The 13,672-nt window shown below is 32.4% G+C and overlaps 1 protein-coding gene across 2 annotated transcripts in view; it reads right to left on the reverse strand.

The window, feature by feature from the left end:
* Positions 1–13,672, reverse strand: part of LOC123692206 — an 87,113-nt gene that overhangs the window by 50,639 nt on the left and 22,802 nt on the right. For both annotated transcript variants that reach the window (XM_045636904.1, XM_045636903.1), the window contains 6 exons: positions 13,308–13,491; positions 12,986–13,042; positions 11,978–12,092; positions 7,758–7,835; positions 7,485–7,535; positions 3,879–4,079 (listed from right to left, as the gene is read on the reverse strand). In XM_045636904.1, coding sequence (XP_045492860.1) covers positions 3,879–4,079; positions 7,485–7,535; positions 7,758–7,835; positions 11,978–12,092; positions 12,986–13,042; positions 13,308–13,491 — 686 coding nt within the window. The remainder of the gene's footprint in view (positions 1–3,878; positions 4,080–7,484; positions 7,536–7,757; positions 7,836–11,977; positions 12,093–12,985; positions 13,043–13,307; positions 13,492–13,672) is intronic.

Below are 13,672 nucleotides of genomic sequence, written 5' to 3' on the forward strand. Positions count from 1 at the left end.
AAAAGATTATTGTGCGTGCACTGTCTTTTTCGTGATTTGAAATATTTGATACTTTTTATGAGTAAACTGTATAAGTTTCATATTCCAATTATTTGTAATTTAAAATTATGTTTTTAAAATTACCTTGCCTGAGATCCTCTTTTTTATGGGTTGTTGAATAGATTGGTGTGGTAAAACAATTCAAGATGGCGTCGATGAAAATTTGGCTTTTTTTCGTGATGGGTGTCATTTTCACAGTTTTTGGGGTAGCTATTACCGAATATGAGGTCAAAACTGAAATCCAAGATGGCGCCGACGAAAATTTTACATCTTTTCGTCATGGGTGTCATTTTCATGGTTTTTGGGGTAGCTATTAACGAATATGAGGTCAAAACTATAATCCAAGATGGCGCCGACAAAAATTTTACAACTTTTCGTCATGGGTGTCATTTTCATGGTTTTTGGGGTAGCTATTAACCAATATGAGGTCAAAACTGAAATCCAAGATGGCGCCGACGAAAATTTTACATCTTTTCGTCATGGGTGTCATTTTCATGGTTTTTGGGGTAGCTATTAACGAATATGAGGTCAAAACTATAATCCAAGATGGCGCCGACAAAAATTTTACATCTTTTCGTCATGGGTGTCATTTTCATGGTTTTTGGGGTAGCTATTAACCAATATGAGGTCAAAACTGAAATCCAAGATGGCGCCGACGAAAATTTTACATCTTTTCGTCATGGGTGTCATTTTCATGGTTTTTGGGGTAGCTATTATCGAATATGAGGTCAAAACTATAATCCAAGATGGCGCCGACGAAAAATTTGACATCTTTTCATCATGGGTGTCATTTTCATGGTTTTTGGGATAGCTATTAACGAATATGAGGTCAAAACTAGATATAATCCAAGATGGCGCTGACGAAAATTTGACATTTTTCGTGATGGGTGTCATTTTCATGGTTTTTGGGGTAGCCATTAACGAATATGAGGTCAAAACTAAAATCCAAGATGGTCGTCGAATTTCAAGATCGCGTCATGGTAATACTGTCGCGTTATGGAGCAAGGCGGCGATTTTGGTATCTATGAATCTCGCCAAAGAAGTTTCACTCCTGACACGTTTTCTCGGCACACACGTTCTTTTTTTTTTTATTCTCTTCGTTTAAATGTTTTAGATAAACTTTATTTTAAATAAAGTTTAGCGAATATATTTAAAGAATATATTTAAAGTTACTAATATCTGTCAGAATATTAACATGATTGCCACAGAGTTGCGTTTTATATTAAATTTCTAAATATGCATTTCAATGTTCTTTAAAATTGTTTTTTTTAAGACTTTCTACAAAACTGTGGTTGTTAACGTTTTTGTTATTTTATTTAAGTTTACTTTAAAGGAGTAAGAAAAATACACCTAATTATCGACGGTTACATTGGGGATTTGGTAATAGCTGTCTCAAAAACCTTGAAAATGACACCCATGCCGAAAAGATGTAAAGTTTCGTCGACACCATCTTGGATTTTAGTTTTGACCTCATATTGGTTAATAGATACCCCAAAAACCATGAAAATGACACCCATGACGAAAATATGTAAAATTTTCGTCGGCGCCATCTTGGATTTTAGTTTTGACCTCATATTCGTTAATAGCTATTAGCTACCCCAATAACCATGAAAATGACACCCGTGACGAAATGATGTAAAATTTTCGTCGGCGCCATCTTCGATTTTAGTTTTGACCTCATATTGGTTAATAGCTACCCCAAAAACCATGAAAATGACACCCATGTCGAAAAGATGTAAAATTTTCGTCGGCGCCATCTTGGATTTTAGTTTTGACCTCATATTCGTTAATAGCTACCCCAATAACCATGAAAATGACACCCATGAAGAAAATATATAAAATTTTTGTCGGCGCCATCTTGGATTTTAGTTTTGACCTCATATTGGTTAATAGCTACCCCAAAAACCATGAAAATGACACCCGTGACGAAATGATGTCAAATTGTCGTCGGCGCCATTTTGGATTTTAGATTTGACTTCATATTGATTAATACTTATTTAATAGCTACTCCAACTCCTTGAAAATGACACCCATCACCCATGACGAAAAGATTTCAAATTTTCGTCGGTGCCATCTTGGATTTTAGTTTTGACCTCATATTGGTTAATAGCTACCCCAAAAACCACCCACATTTGCAAATGTGTTTGCTACTTAGGAAAAGTTCATATTTAAAGATATAGGTAATGTGAATGTGTGGTAACGAATTTAATTTATTTCATTCCGACTGTTTCTCGGAATAATCGAGTCATGCGGATCAGCAAGGACCAGGGAATTGTCATTAATTTCTCATTAAAGATCGAGGCCGAGGGGGACTATTTGTCAACTCATAATAACTTACCACATAGAAGTTTATCGATTAGTGAGTTTACCCCTATTTGAATTTCTTGAATTTAAGATACCTACCTACGTTTAATTTTTGTAAAATATTATTATAATGTAGATGTTGGCTATGAATAAAGAATTTAATATTGGTGTAACTGATGATAATGTACCTATATGGTAAAACTTTATGAGGAAATATGATATAGGTAGTTTTATAAAAATTTCATGCTTTTCGATTGTAATTTGCATCATCATTTATCAGAGAGTACAGTAGAAATTACTGCGTTAACTCAATGGAGTGTATTATAAATGGCTCAAGTCCCTATTACAGTGCTTTGCTGCAAATAACCGGTGATTATTTCCACCAAAGCTCCTCATTCCGGCACTTACTTGATTTTATATCCTTCATTGAACAACTTTTTACAGCACTGCGCAAAAAGAAGACAAATTTTTCCATGCATATTTTTTTTCCGGATAAGCTTTTCGGTAAAATCTTATTAAATAAAGCTAATGCTGATAACATCATTAAGAACACATAACACAATATTTAATAATCCAGAAGTTAGTATAAATTATAATTTGACGGTGAAGAGACTTTGAATAGAAAGTAGCAAAAGTATCAGCATAATGCTAATTAAGAAAATAGTTTTGCGGTTCTGATAAAGTTTAGACGTTTCCTAGAAGCGCATCTTATAATACAATGAAATTCAAGTTTACAAGTACCTTCATAATAATATTGGAATAGAAATATAATTTTCATACGTTCATATTCGTTTTGAAAACTCTTTTACTTTTTATAATTATAGCATGAATGTTTAATGAGTAATTCAACGCGGACGTCACAGATCATAACAAAATTGATTTTCAGGAAGATCTAGAGCTGTAGAATTTTAAAGATTTTTTAATACAATTTTGTTTTATGTCTGTATTTTTATGCTGGTACGAGATGAATTTTCCGACAGTACAATATGTTTAAAAATGAACATGGTGCCTTTTAACGTAATACAGGCATGAATTAACTCAAAGACCTATTTAGAACGTATTGCGAGAGAAAAATGCGATTTATAAGAGGGAATGTGAAAGCGAGATTAGGCGTAGGAGGACCTATTATTCCGCTTCACGTGCTCTTCAAGTTATGGAATTGCAACAATCCCGTTTCTACGTCTGATTTCTTTTTTAGCTTGTTACTGAGATTAGACCTCGGGCATGATCTTCAACTAAATGGGCTAAGCTCTCGATCGCTGAGGCGTCTATAATGATGGTTGTCAGTTGAAATCCTTGCTGGCCGCATTCACTGCCGTCAATTTGTCAAAAGGTTATAATATATCGTACAAATAGAAGGGTCAACCTATTTTCATGCCAATTTATTACAAAAAAAATAGGCTGTAATGATAGTGGACTATCCAATATCCTCTAGATAGCAAGCTATAAACTGAAAATGGTAGAACACACTCGTCGATTTATAAAACACTTACAAGAGAACTGAAATGAAATTTTATTACATATTGGACGCTTACCGTTGTTCGAAGCTATCAGCGCGATTGCTTCTATATCCGGAGTCGTTTAGGCTTCCCTCGTGGCGCAGGCTGGGCAGCGAGTCCCAGGGCGAGCGGCGCGGGCCGGGCGGCTGGGCGCCGCGCCACCCGTCCGAGTGCCGGTACCACGCCGAGCGGGCCGACTCGCCGATGCATGACGCGCAACGGGACGCGCTCACGAAACTATACACATTATATTTAACTTACGGCAAAACATTCATATTTAATGTCAAAAATAGTTACAATAAATCTCCCTTTAATACTAGGTATGTACACTTAAAATCTTCCTGTATCGTATATAAAGCTTTTAGTAACCTTTATACGATGTAGCCATAAAAGATCAGCTAGTTGGTCAGTAAAAAACGCCAGTTTTTCAGAAAATTGCAAAAAGAATTGTGAATTTATATCATAAAAGATATTATCCCATACGTAAAAAGTACCTACTCCACTGTATTTTGCAATTGCACACTCGAGGCTCGTGTACCCTCTGAACTACCTACGTATATTGTACTGCTCTCTTCACAAATATGGCCTTCAATGTAACTTTACGTGGAAACGTTTTGTTGCCGTGCAATTTGTATGTATAGGAATGCACTATTTCAAAGCAATTATTCCATGTTCGCAGCTGTATTTCAAGATGAGCATTTCTCATTACATTGTTGAGGGGTTGCGAGTTTATTGGATACCTTCGGCTTCGTAATAATTTATAGGTACATGATTTAGCTAGGTTAGTGAAGCAATTTCTGCAAGATTAACATATGAAATTGTGGTAAGTGTTGCGTGTCATAACATTATATTACATTATTTCTACTTTGTGTAGTTTGAAAATTACCCATTATAAATTGATGCTTAGCAACACAATAATATATCTAGAAACGCTGTTAGTAGCTTACGTCACAGTGTTTTTATTCTGGTTGACCTGAATAAGTATCTTTGTTTACCTACTTTTAAAACTTTATCAAAAACTTTTCCTCATGCTCATAAATTATTAAAATATGAAACTTGGCATAATTTAAATCCACGTCAAAACATTTAGGTATTTAAATAAATGTGAGCTGGTCGTATTTGCGAAATTCCCAAGACATACGGCACCATTCCGCCCGCTAGGTAGACGAGTTTTCGAGTCTATAACGACTTTAATACCTTCTCTATTATGAGCAGGTATTGCCTCTGAGACGCTTTATCAAGACGAATGCTTCGTGTGAGCGACATATTATTACAACTTAACCAGATAGTGCCGCTGTTAAACGATGTACCATTAGTTTTATGATACTGGTACAGGTATAGGTACCTACTACGTAAAAATATTTTATCATTGATTTATTTTAGATAATAAGATTATACGAAGCGAGTAAAGTAAGCTTTGTGAAAAATTAAGTATAATTGAATACAAAATATAATATACAATGTACAAAAATAATGTATCTACCTACATTTAGAAAGATCAAAGTGAGTCATATTGATGGTAAATATCGCACATAAAAGGATGCAAGAATTTATTTCTTTACCATAGTTACGAAATCGATCGTAGTAAGCATTTATTTCATTTCAGATGTTTAAAAAGTATAATTTAAAGATTTTTTATATCAAGTATGGTATGTATTGATATAGGTATATGTTTTTTTAATTATTGCGGATCAGATTTTTACGACGGGCCGACAAAAAATTGAAAAAAGTAGCACACACCGCCTGTAGTTACTCAGTCACAAAATCCTAAATTGTTTACTGATCCTTTTCTAATACAACGGGATTAAACGGATTTTCAAAATGGGTTTGACTGCATGTCTAATTAAAACAGAAGCTATTGAATGAATAGTAAAGAGATAAAATAATTCAAATTATGTTCGTTGTTATTATTGTGCTTATAACACAACAATTAAGTACCAAAAAGTTAAATTAAATTCATAAATAATGATGATACCCGTATTCCGGTAATTAATGAGTTTTTAATTTATTTTCACATAAATTTTCTATCCGGAAAATGTTTTGACGTTAATGATGAAGTGAGATTACTTGAGCTTTATGAGTATTTAATTGAATCGTTTAAATATACATTTTGATGAATAATGAAAATATGACAACAAGCTATAAGTTCACTTTCAATTGAATTAGCATCAATTCTAACCTTACAATACCTATTTCTGAAATTTATTTAGGTATTTATTTTTCTATGAAAAAGTTTCCCGGTGGATTTTACCAATTTGTACGTTTAGCAATTTGTAGTTGAATTTTTGTACGTTTAGGTACTAAAGGAAAGCTTGTAAATAATTCACGATCAAGGTAACATAATGTATAGTAATAGATAATTAAATTACTTTTTAAACACTAACATTTACCTCCAATTCACGATTACAAGATTTGCTTCTCGAAAAGCTAAATCATAAATGTACCAATACTATATTGAAATGATTTTGGAGATGCTTTGTATTTACAGAACAACAATTATATTATGTCTTGAAGAAGCTATGCCACATTTTTGCCGTAGACAACGCCCATGGACAAAAGCAAATAACTCTATAGCGTACCTATCTGTAATTCTGGTGCATAAGTAATCATCTATATCTGCGAAGTATAATCAAAATCCGTTTGTTTAGTGGTTTTCGCGTAAAATACTTAAAACAATTTAACAAAGTTTTTTTTACAATAGCTATTATTAGGAAGCAGGATAGAGTTAGTATAAACCATAATCATAATTTTATCACTCTATGTGACCTTTTAACCTTTACTCTACCAGGTTTATGAAGTATGATCATTTTGTCACTTAACTACGACCATTTCCTTTTTACTGCCGAAAAACTGATATTATCCAAGCGTATAAAAATAGGCAATTCAGAAAAGCAACTATAACTCTTACAGACCATGAGATATAATCGAAATTACTTTTATAATTGAATCGCGTTATCAAATAATTGAAGACGGATAAATCTTCGAGATATTATTTATTAAATAAATATATCGTCTCTTTACTGACCCTTTTCATTAACTATCTTTCAGAGTAATGTACAAGGGTAAAATATGAAAGAAAATCCGAAGTGGAATTCTCTGGAGGACAATCTTGAGAGAAATGACGCGGGTAACGACATAAAAAGTTCAAGTCTTTGTCAAAAGGATGTCATTTAAAAGTCTTTTATTGAGTTATCATTATTTAATCCTTATTTCAGAAGCAAGGATTATTTTGGATTGAGAAGCGAATATATATTTAAATTGGCTGTTTTTTGTTAAAAGTTATATCTAAATAACACAATGACAATACATGTTTATATAAAGCACAATGATGGAAATAGTTTTAAGAAAATCCATCAAAAACAAATATCTGATAGTAGAGATTTTAATAAAAATAAAAGTCAGACTTAGAATTACACAAGTTTAGGTGTAATGCCTGTGGATTGGCACGAATTAGATTGATGGAAGGTTTTTAATTAATTAAACACACGAACAAATAAATAATAATTATGATGGCCTTTGTCACTTCACTGTATTACCATTGATTCAGAAAATAATTACTTGGATAGTTATAAGTTATAAATAACTTTTATTACAAGTAAGTGAGACGTATCTGTGGAAAGTTTTTTCTATAAAGGAACTTACCTTGATTGATGATCGCTCAAGTATCCTTGGTCGCGATCCCTCACTCGATCCCTGTAGAAAAATACTTGTATAAAATGCGGAACAAAAAACTATTTATAATGTATCATGAAAAAGCTTAGTGAAAAAGAACTCTCAGTTTATTTTGTGGCAGCTGAATATAATATAAAAAATAATATTTAACTGAGTATAAAACTCTTACGTTTTATATAAGCGTTGCATAATATAAAAGTACGATGAATTATAAGAATCAATTTTATTATAATGTTGACCAACCTTGTGTTATGATCGCTCAAATATCCCCTTTCACGCTCACGTTCCCTTTCCCGCTCCCGCATTAATTCATTGCGATCGCTAAAACAATGTAAAAGATAAAGAATTCCAATCAGAAGGCAATTTCTTCTTAAAATATTCAACCGCAACATCCAATACAAACATTGGTAAAGCAAAAAAGTAAAACATCCGAAGATCTATTGATTGTACGATATAACAAAGCTCGAGATAAAAGTTGTTGGAAATGTATTTGAATAATTCATAAAATTCTGATAACTTTTTCAGAGTTGTAATCCACTCAATGTTTTTATACTGCATATAAATTCCTCATTAATTTTATTTCAACTAGGTCACCATAATTGCATTCACATTACTTGAGGTGTTAAAATATTTATCTAGATTTTCTACGTCTAGTCTGTAGAAAATTATAGGCTGAATACACGTGCATTCACGTCTATGTATCCGAATACGTGTATGCGAAATGAAAAAGTTACGAACGTTATCAAATACGAGTACGAACAAGAACACGAATCATCATTCTGTGTGATATTATTATAATATTAAAAAAAAACACTCAAGAGTCGACACAAGGTTTCTAAAAACTGCGATTGACAGATTTTACTGGTTTAGAAAACCTAAAACATGTTGTTCTTACACCTATAATCCTGCGCTACTAGTCCTTACTTTGCGAGGGTACACACCCTCACATGTGTGTGATTGTTACTCTTTCACGCAAATACTGATAACAATGAAATTTAGCACATATATAAAGGGTAACTTGGATTAGCACATAGGGTAGGTTTTATCCCAAAAATAAAACGAGAACGGGAACTATACGGGTTTTTCTTTGAAAACGCGGGCGAAACCGCGGGCGAAAAGCTAGTCTATAATATGTGTTTAAAAAATCTAACAAATTTATATAGAATAAAAGTTGTTTTCTACCTGAATAGATCAGTAATTATCTGTTGGCTTTGAACGTTTTGATCGAAGAACTTCAATTAAGTTTCCTTCCTAATTAATTAAATTGTAAGTGTAAATAAAAAAGAAATCCTTGAGGTTTTTATAAACTTTCAACAAGTCTGCTCCTCTTAAATGTGGTTAAAGAGATGTTATTTAGAATTTTCAACTTCTGTATACTGTTTTTTTACCCGAGTTTATAAATTTTATTACCATTTTAAATTGAAGAGTTTTTTCTTTTATATAATTAACCAAATTTATAAGTAAATGGTCACTTTAGGCATAGCGCATACGTTAAATAGACAGACATCATCTCCATATAATAAACTGTTTAGTCGATTTGTTCCTACTTTTTTTTAAGCTATTGCATAGCTTCTATCGCGGGCCTTGAGCGCGGGGACCGAATCGATAAATTCCGTAAAGAAAAAACCTCACGCACCCCACTCCGATGGATTCGGAGGTGTGGCTTGAAGGCATGATATGCAATGCTTTACCGCGGCAGTCCCCGAGTGCCACAAGTCTTTTTTAATTCACACAACATACTGTATACGAATAAAATGGAGAAAAACGACAGTCTCATAAGTCTGTACCTTTATACATGAACCAATCTTCTTTCATCAACGTTCAAGACTAGGTTTAACCTAGCTACTAGTTATTATTCTGTAGTTTATCTAACAATGTCTATTAACAAGAAAGTTAAGTGCTTTACTTAACAGAAACTTGAAAAAGATTAATAAGAATATTCGAGTGCTTATAGAATAATATATAACAACAACTTAACAGCCGCTGATGGATTATTAGATTAATATACTACCTATTTTATAATGTGTTTGATATTAAGAAATTAAAAATTAGATATTAAAGACAACGGATTTTTAAAGATATTCATTATTTTATATGTATAAGCTGACAGATTCCTATTGAAGTGATAGGATATGATAACGTAAGGTAATGCGCACATTAATACACTGCAGTACAAATTGAGTTTGATCGATAGTTGTTCAACTTTTTAATAAAAGCTTTATGGTTTTTTTGGCGACTGCAGCTGGCAGTGTTAATAGTTTGTATACGGTGTGTACACGTTCTTTAAACGCTACATAATATAAACGGATGAAACACAACTAAATAGTTTTTAAACTATATATTGTTTGTATGTGCTAGTCATATTTAGTACTATGTTTCCGCCCGCGGCTTCCCCCGCGCATTCAAAGAAAAACCCGCATAGATCCCGTTCCCGTGGGATTTCCGGGATTGCGTCATTTTCCCGGGATAAAAAGTAGCCTATGTCCTTTCTCGGGTATAAAAATATCTCCATACCAAATTTCATAAAAATTGGTTCAGTAGTTTAGGCGTGATTGAGTAACAGACAGGCAGACAGAGTTACTTTCGCATTTATGTATAATATTAGTAAGTATTGATGTAGATTCTATAACACTTCACAATTATTTTACCAACGCGGTCTTTCGATTGAAGAACACATCCACTCGCTTCGCGTTGTGTGGCGTGCAAAACATTAACCTATCTGAATAAGGAAATCGTTATCTTCTGTTGTTTAAACGTGGGTTAGACAGTAAAATGTTGTTATCAATACGGAAAATGTAAAGGTAGCTATGAAAAATTTCGTGTGACGTGTTGTTTTTTTCTCAAATCTGGTGTCTATAATTTACTATTCAATATTCATGCCATAATTGAATTTTAGGATTAAGATAAATAATGTATACGTGTATTTTTACAAATAAATACATGTATACCTTAATTATCTTTATTATAGAATTAAAATACAGTGGACATCTTTGACTACTCGATATATTATTAACATAGCTGTTCCCTGTGTTTTCCTTTTTGGCGAAAGAAGTCCTACTAATATTATAAATACGAAAGTTTGTGAGGATGTGTGTGTGTTTGTTACTCTCACGCAAATTCTACGGCAACGGGAACTGCGGGCGAAGCCGCGGGCGGAAATCTAGTATTATATATATTCGTTAAATAAACTTAAATACAGTAACACTTCAATTTCAAAATAAAGGTGTAAAACTTTTTTATCCAACATACACCTACAAAAAAGCGTGCGACTTTCTGGCAGTTCGTCGCCGCCCATAAGGTTACATATATAGGTACCTACTACTTATTTTTCTTCTTAGGTGATCATGCCATAAAACTGCTGATTATAAATTTAATGTTTGCATTACAACAATTTATGAAGAAAAAAGAAGGTGAAACTAGTCTTCATATTATCTAGATTTAAAAAAAGAAGGCCGCAAACTTCTTGTTCTGTTGTCAACTAATTTTCAGAACACGTGTAATTAAGCGTGTTATAATCTCAAAAAAAAGAAGCTTTCGGTTAGAACATATGAAAGGGTGACCTTTATACCTCAGCAAGCTTGCTGGCATAGTTAAATGCGTCTACGTTCCCCATTGTCAAAGAAATACAGGCTTCAATATTTTTTAATTATACTTCGTATAGTCCGAAAGAATGCAGCCCACTGCTTCTTTGTTGATGAGTATATGGAATAAATATAAAATCAGTCGTTGCAGTCCGTCATCGAAACTCTTTGATTGTCTTACAATCTACTCAAATAAGGATTTGGAAAAGCACTCTAGAACCTCAAAACAGATTGGAGAGTTGGTTTTATGAAATTAGTGTGTTTTGATCTTTCATTATTATTTTGCTGCATAAAAGTGATACAGGTCCTCGGATAATCATCAGACTTACAAAAATATTGATATGTAGAATAAATTCAAATGGAAATAGCATATAGAAACAAAAGACTACAATTTCAAAAATGTAATTTTTATGTTCTCCGATGTTTTTTTTAAATGCGATCAGAATACCCACAATGTTGAACAAAGTTTTCTTTTGTTTATTTGATTAAATAAAAAAAAAACACATTTGTATTTAATTTTTTAGGGGCTAGAATCAACCAATCTAGAACCGCGTTTCATCTAATAATCCATTGTTATCTCTATCTCTATACCAGTACAGATTACTAAATTGTTACAACATACTAGATAAAATTATTTAAGTGGGTGATAGTGATAGTATATGGTAGTAGTAAATTAAAGTGCTACATAATATACGCAATATATTACGACATTATAGCAAACCTATAAAAATAGAAACATTCTCACAACTTTTATCTCAATATTAAAAGTTTCACACATTAATAAACAATTCAAAAACATTTTACACAAAAATTATATTTAAAAAGGTTAGAAAAAACTTTTTTTATTCTCTTTATTAAAATATGATTAATAAAATGTTTTACCTATAATATCCGTCTCTATCAGATCGTGCGCTGTGTTGTCTCTCCACCCCCATGCGATGTGGTAGGGGCAATGTTGAAGATCGACTGCCTCCTCCTGAACATTGGGATCCAGGACCTAATGAAATTTATCAATAAAATACAGATTTGCTACTTTGAACAATTTGACTTTGTGAGTTGAATCATAGAGTGATTTGAAAACATTGAACTTGGGAGAAAAATTATAAAACTCGATTTGTTTTTGTTAGGTGACAATACTTTATTTTAATATTATTCGGAAAGCGCCTGTAATGTTATGCGTGCAAATAGGTATGTTTGCAATCTACTGGAGTAATCGTGATTTTAAAAATTTCGTGACTGATTCCAGTATTTATTAGAATAATTCGTGACTAATTCCAGTAATTGTTTGGCCAATATAAATTATTAAAATCTTGCCCTAAATGGCGCGGCCGATGTCCACATAGTTTTGTTATTAAAAAAAGGTTACATAAAATAAAAAATGTTGTGTGGTTTTATGAAACCACGGTAAAAGTGAAACTTTTTTTCACACTATAGAAGTATAGACATTTAACAAAAAATTATCGTATTTGTACGATAATTATCGTGCGTCACGCGACATGCGCTGCACAGACCAAAAAGTTTGAGACGATGTAATAAAAATATAAATAATTAATGAAAATTTTTTTTTTAATTGTTCTTATGACGATATTAGTGCTATTTATACCAAAAGTTTTGTTGGTGATATATTCTATAGACTATACCTATATAGGAACGACAATTAACCACATCATAAAAATATAAGTAAAACTAATAATAGGTTTGTTGCAAAGGTAAATATTTAAAATATAATGGTAGTAGGTATGTACGAAATCCAAAAGCTTTTATTAAATTATCTAACGTTTCTTTTTATTTACCTTGTTGTCAACATTATAAATGACAAAATCTTCGTTGAATGTAATTTTACTGAAGTTAAACCTGATTATCGATTACATAGTTGTAATGTTTACTTACGTCTCCTTGGTGGATAGGGACTTCGCTGGTTTGAAGGAGGCAGATTGTCGTTGTACTCTGAAATTAAACAGTAATTAATAAACTTATAAATGAACAAGTAAATCCACTTCAATTTATTCACCATAATAAATACACTTTTTTAAAAACCCAATTTCCTACACTTTAAAATGTTATAAAAATGCCATTATTAAAAATTCTAATTCCAATTAGAATTATTTTTATTCAATACTATCTTTTCTGTAAAATTTAATGCTACAAAGAGCATATCAAGAAGCTCCGAAAATAGTCTTAAAGAAAAATATTATTTTCATTAATCCCTTACCCAAATCCTCCATGCTCTGACTCAGCAGGGCTTCAAAGGTGTGTAGGCTGTAACTTTCAGCGTCCATTCCTTTCGCAAGAGTGTTCCTCAAATGCATCTCATATTCGAGAAGGAGCCGAGAGGTCGGTGACCCCGGTGCTGGAGTTGCGCTTTGTTGGGACGCTTGGCGCGAGAGACATGGTTTCTGGGAATAAAAATCAAAATTATAGTAAAAGTATATACATTACATAAAGATTTTATTCCTTCCCTTATTCTAATAAAATAATAAATACCAAGGGTACTTATAAGATAATATTAATCTAGATATTCGATATGCAAGAAAGTATTAAATAAAACAAAAATCAAATACCTATATTCTTTATATC

This window comes from Colias croceus, chromosome 6 (genome assembly GCF_905220415.1).
Source record: "Colias croceus chromosome 6, ilColCroc2.1".
Taxonomy (NCBI): Eukaryota; Metazoa; Arthropoda; class Insecta; order Lepidoptera; family Pieridae; genus Colias; species Colias croceus.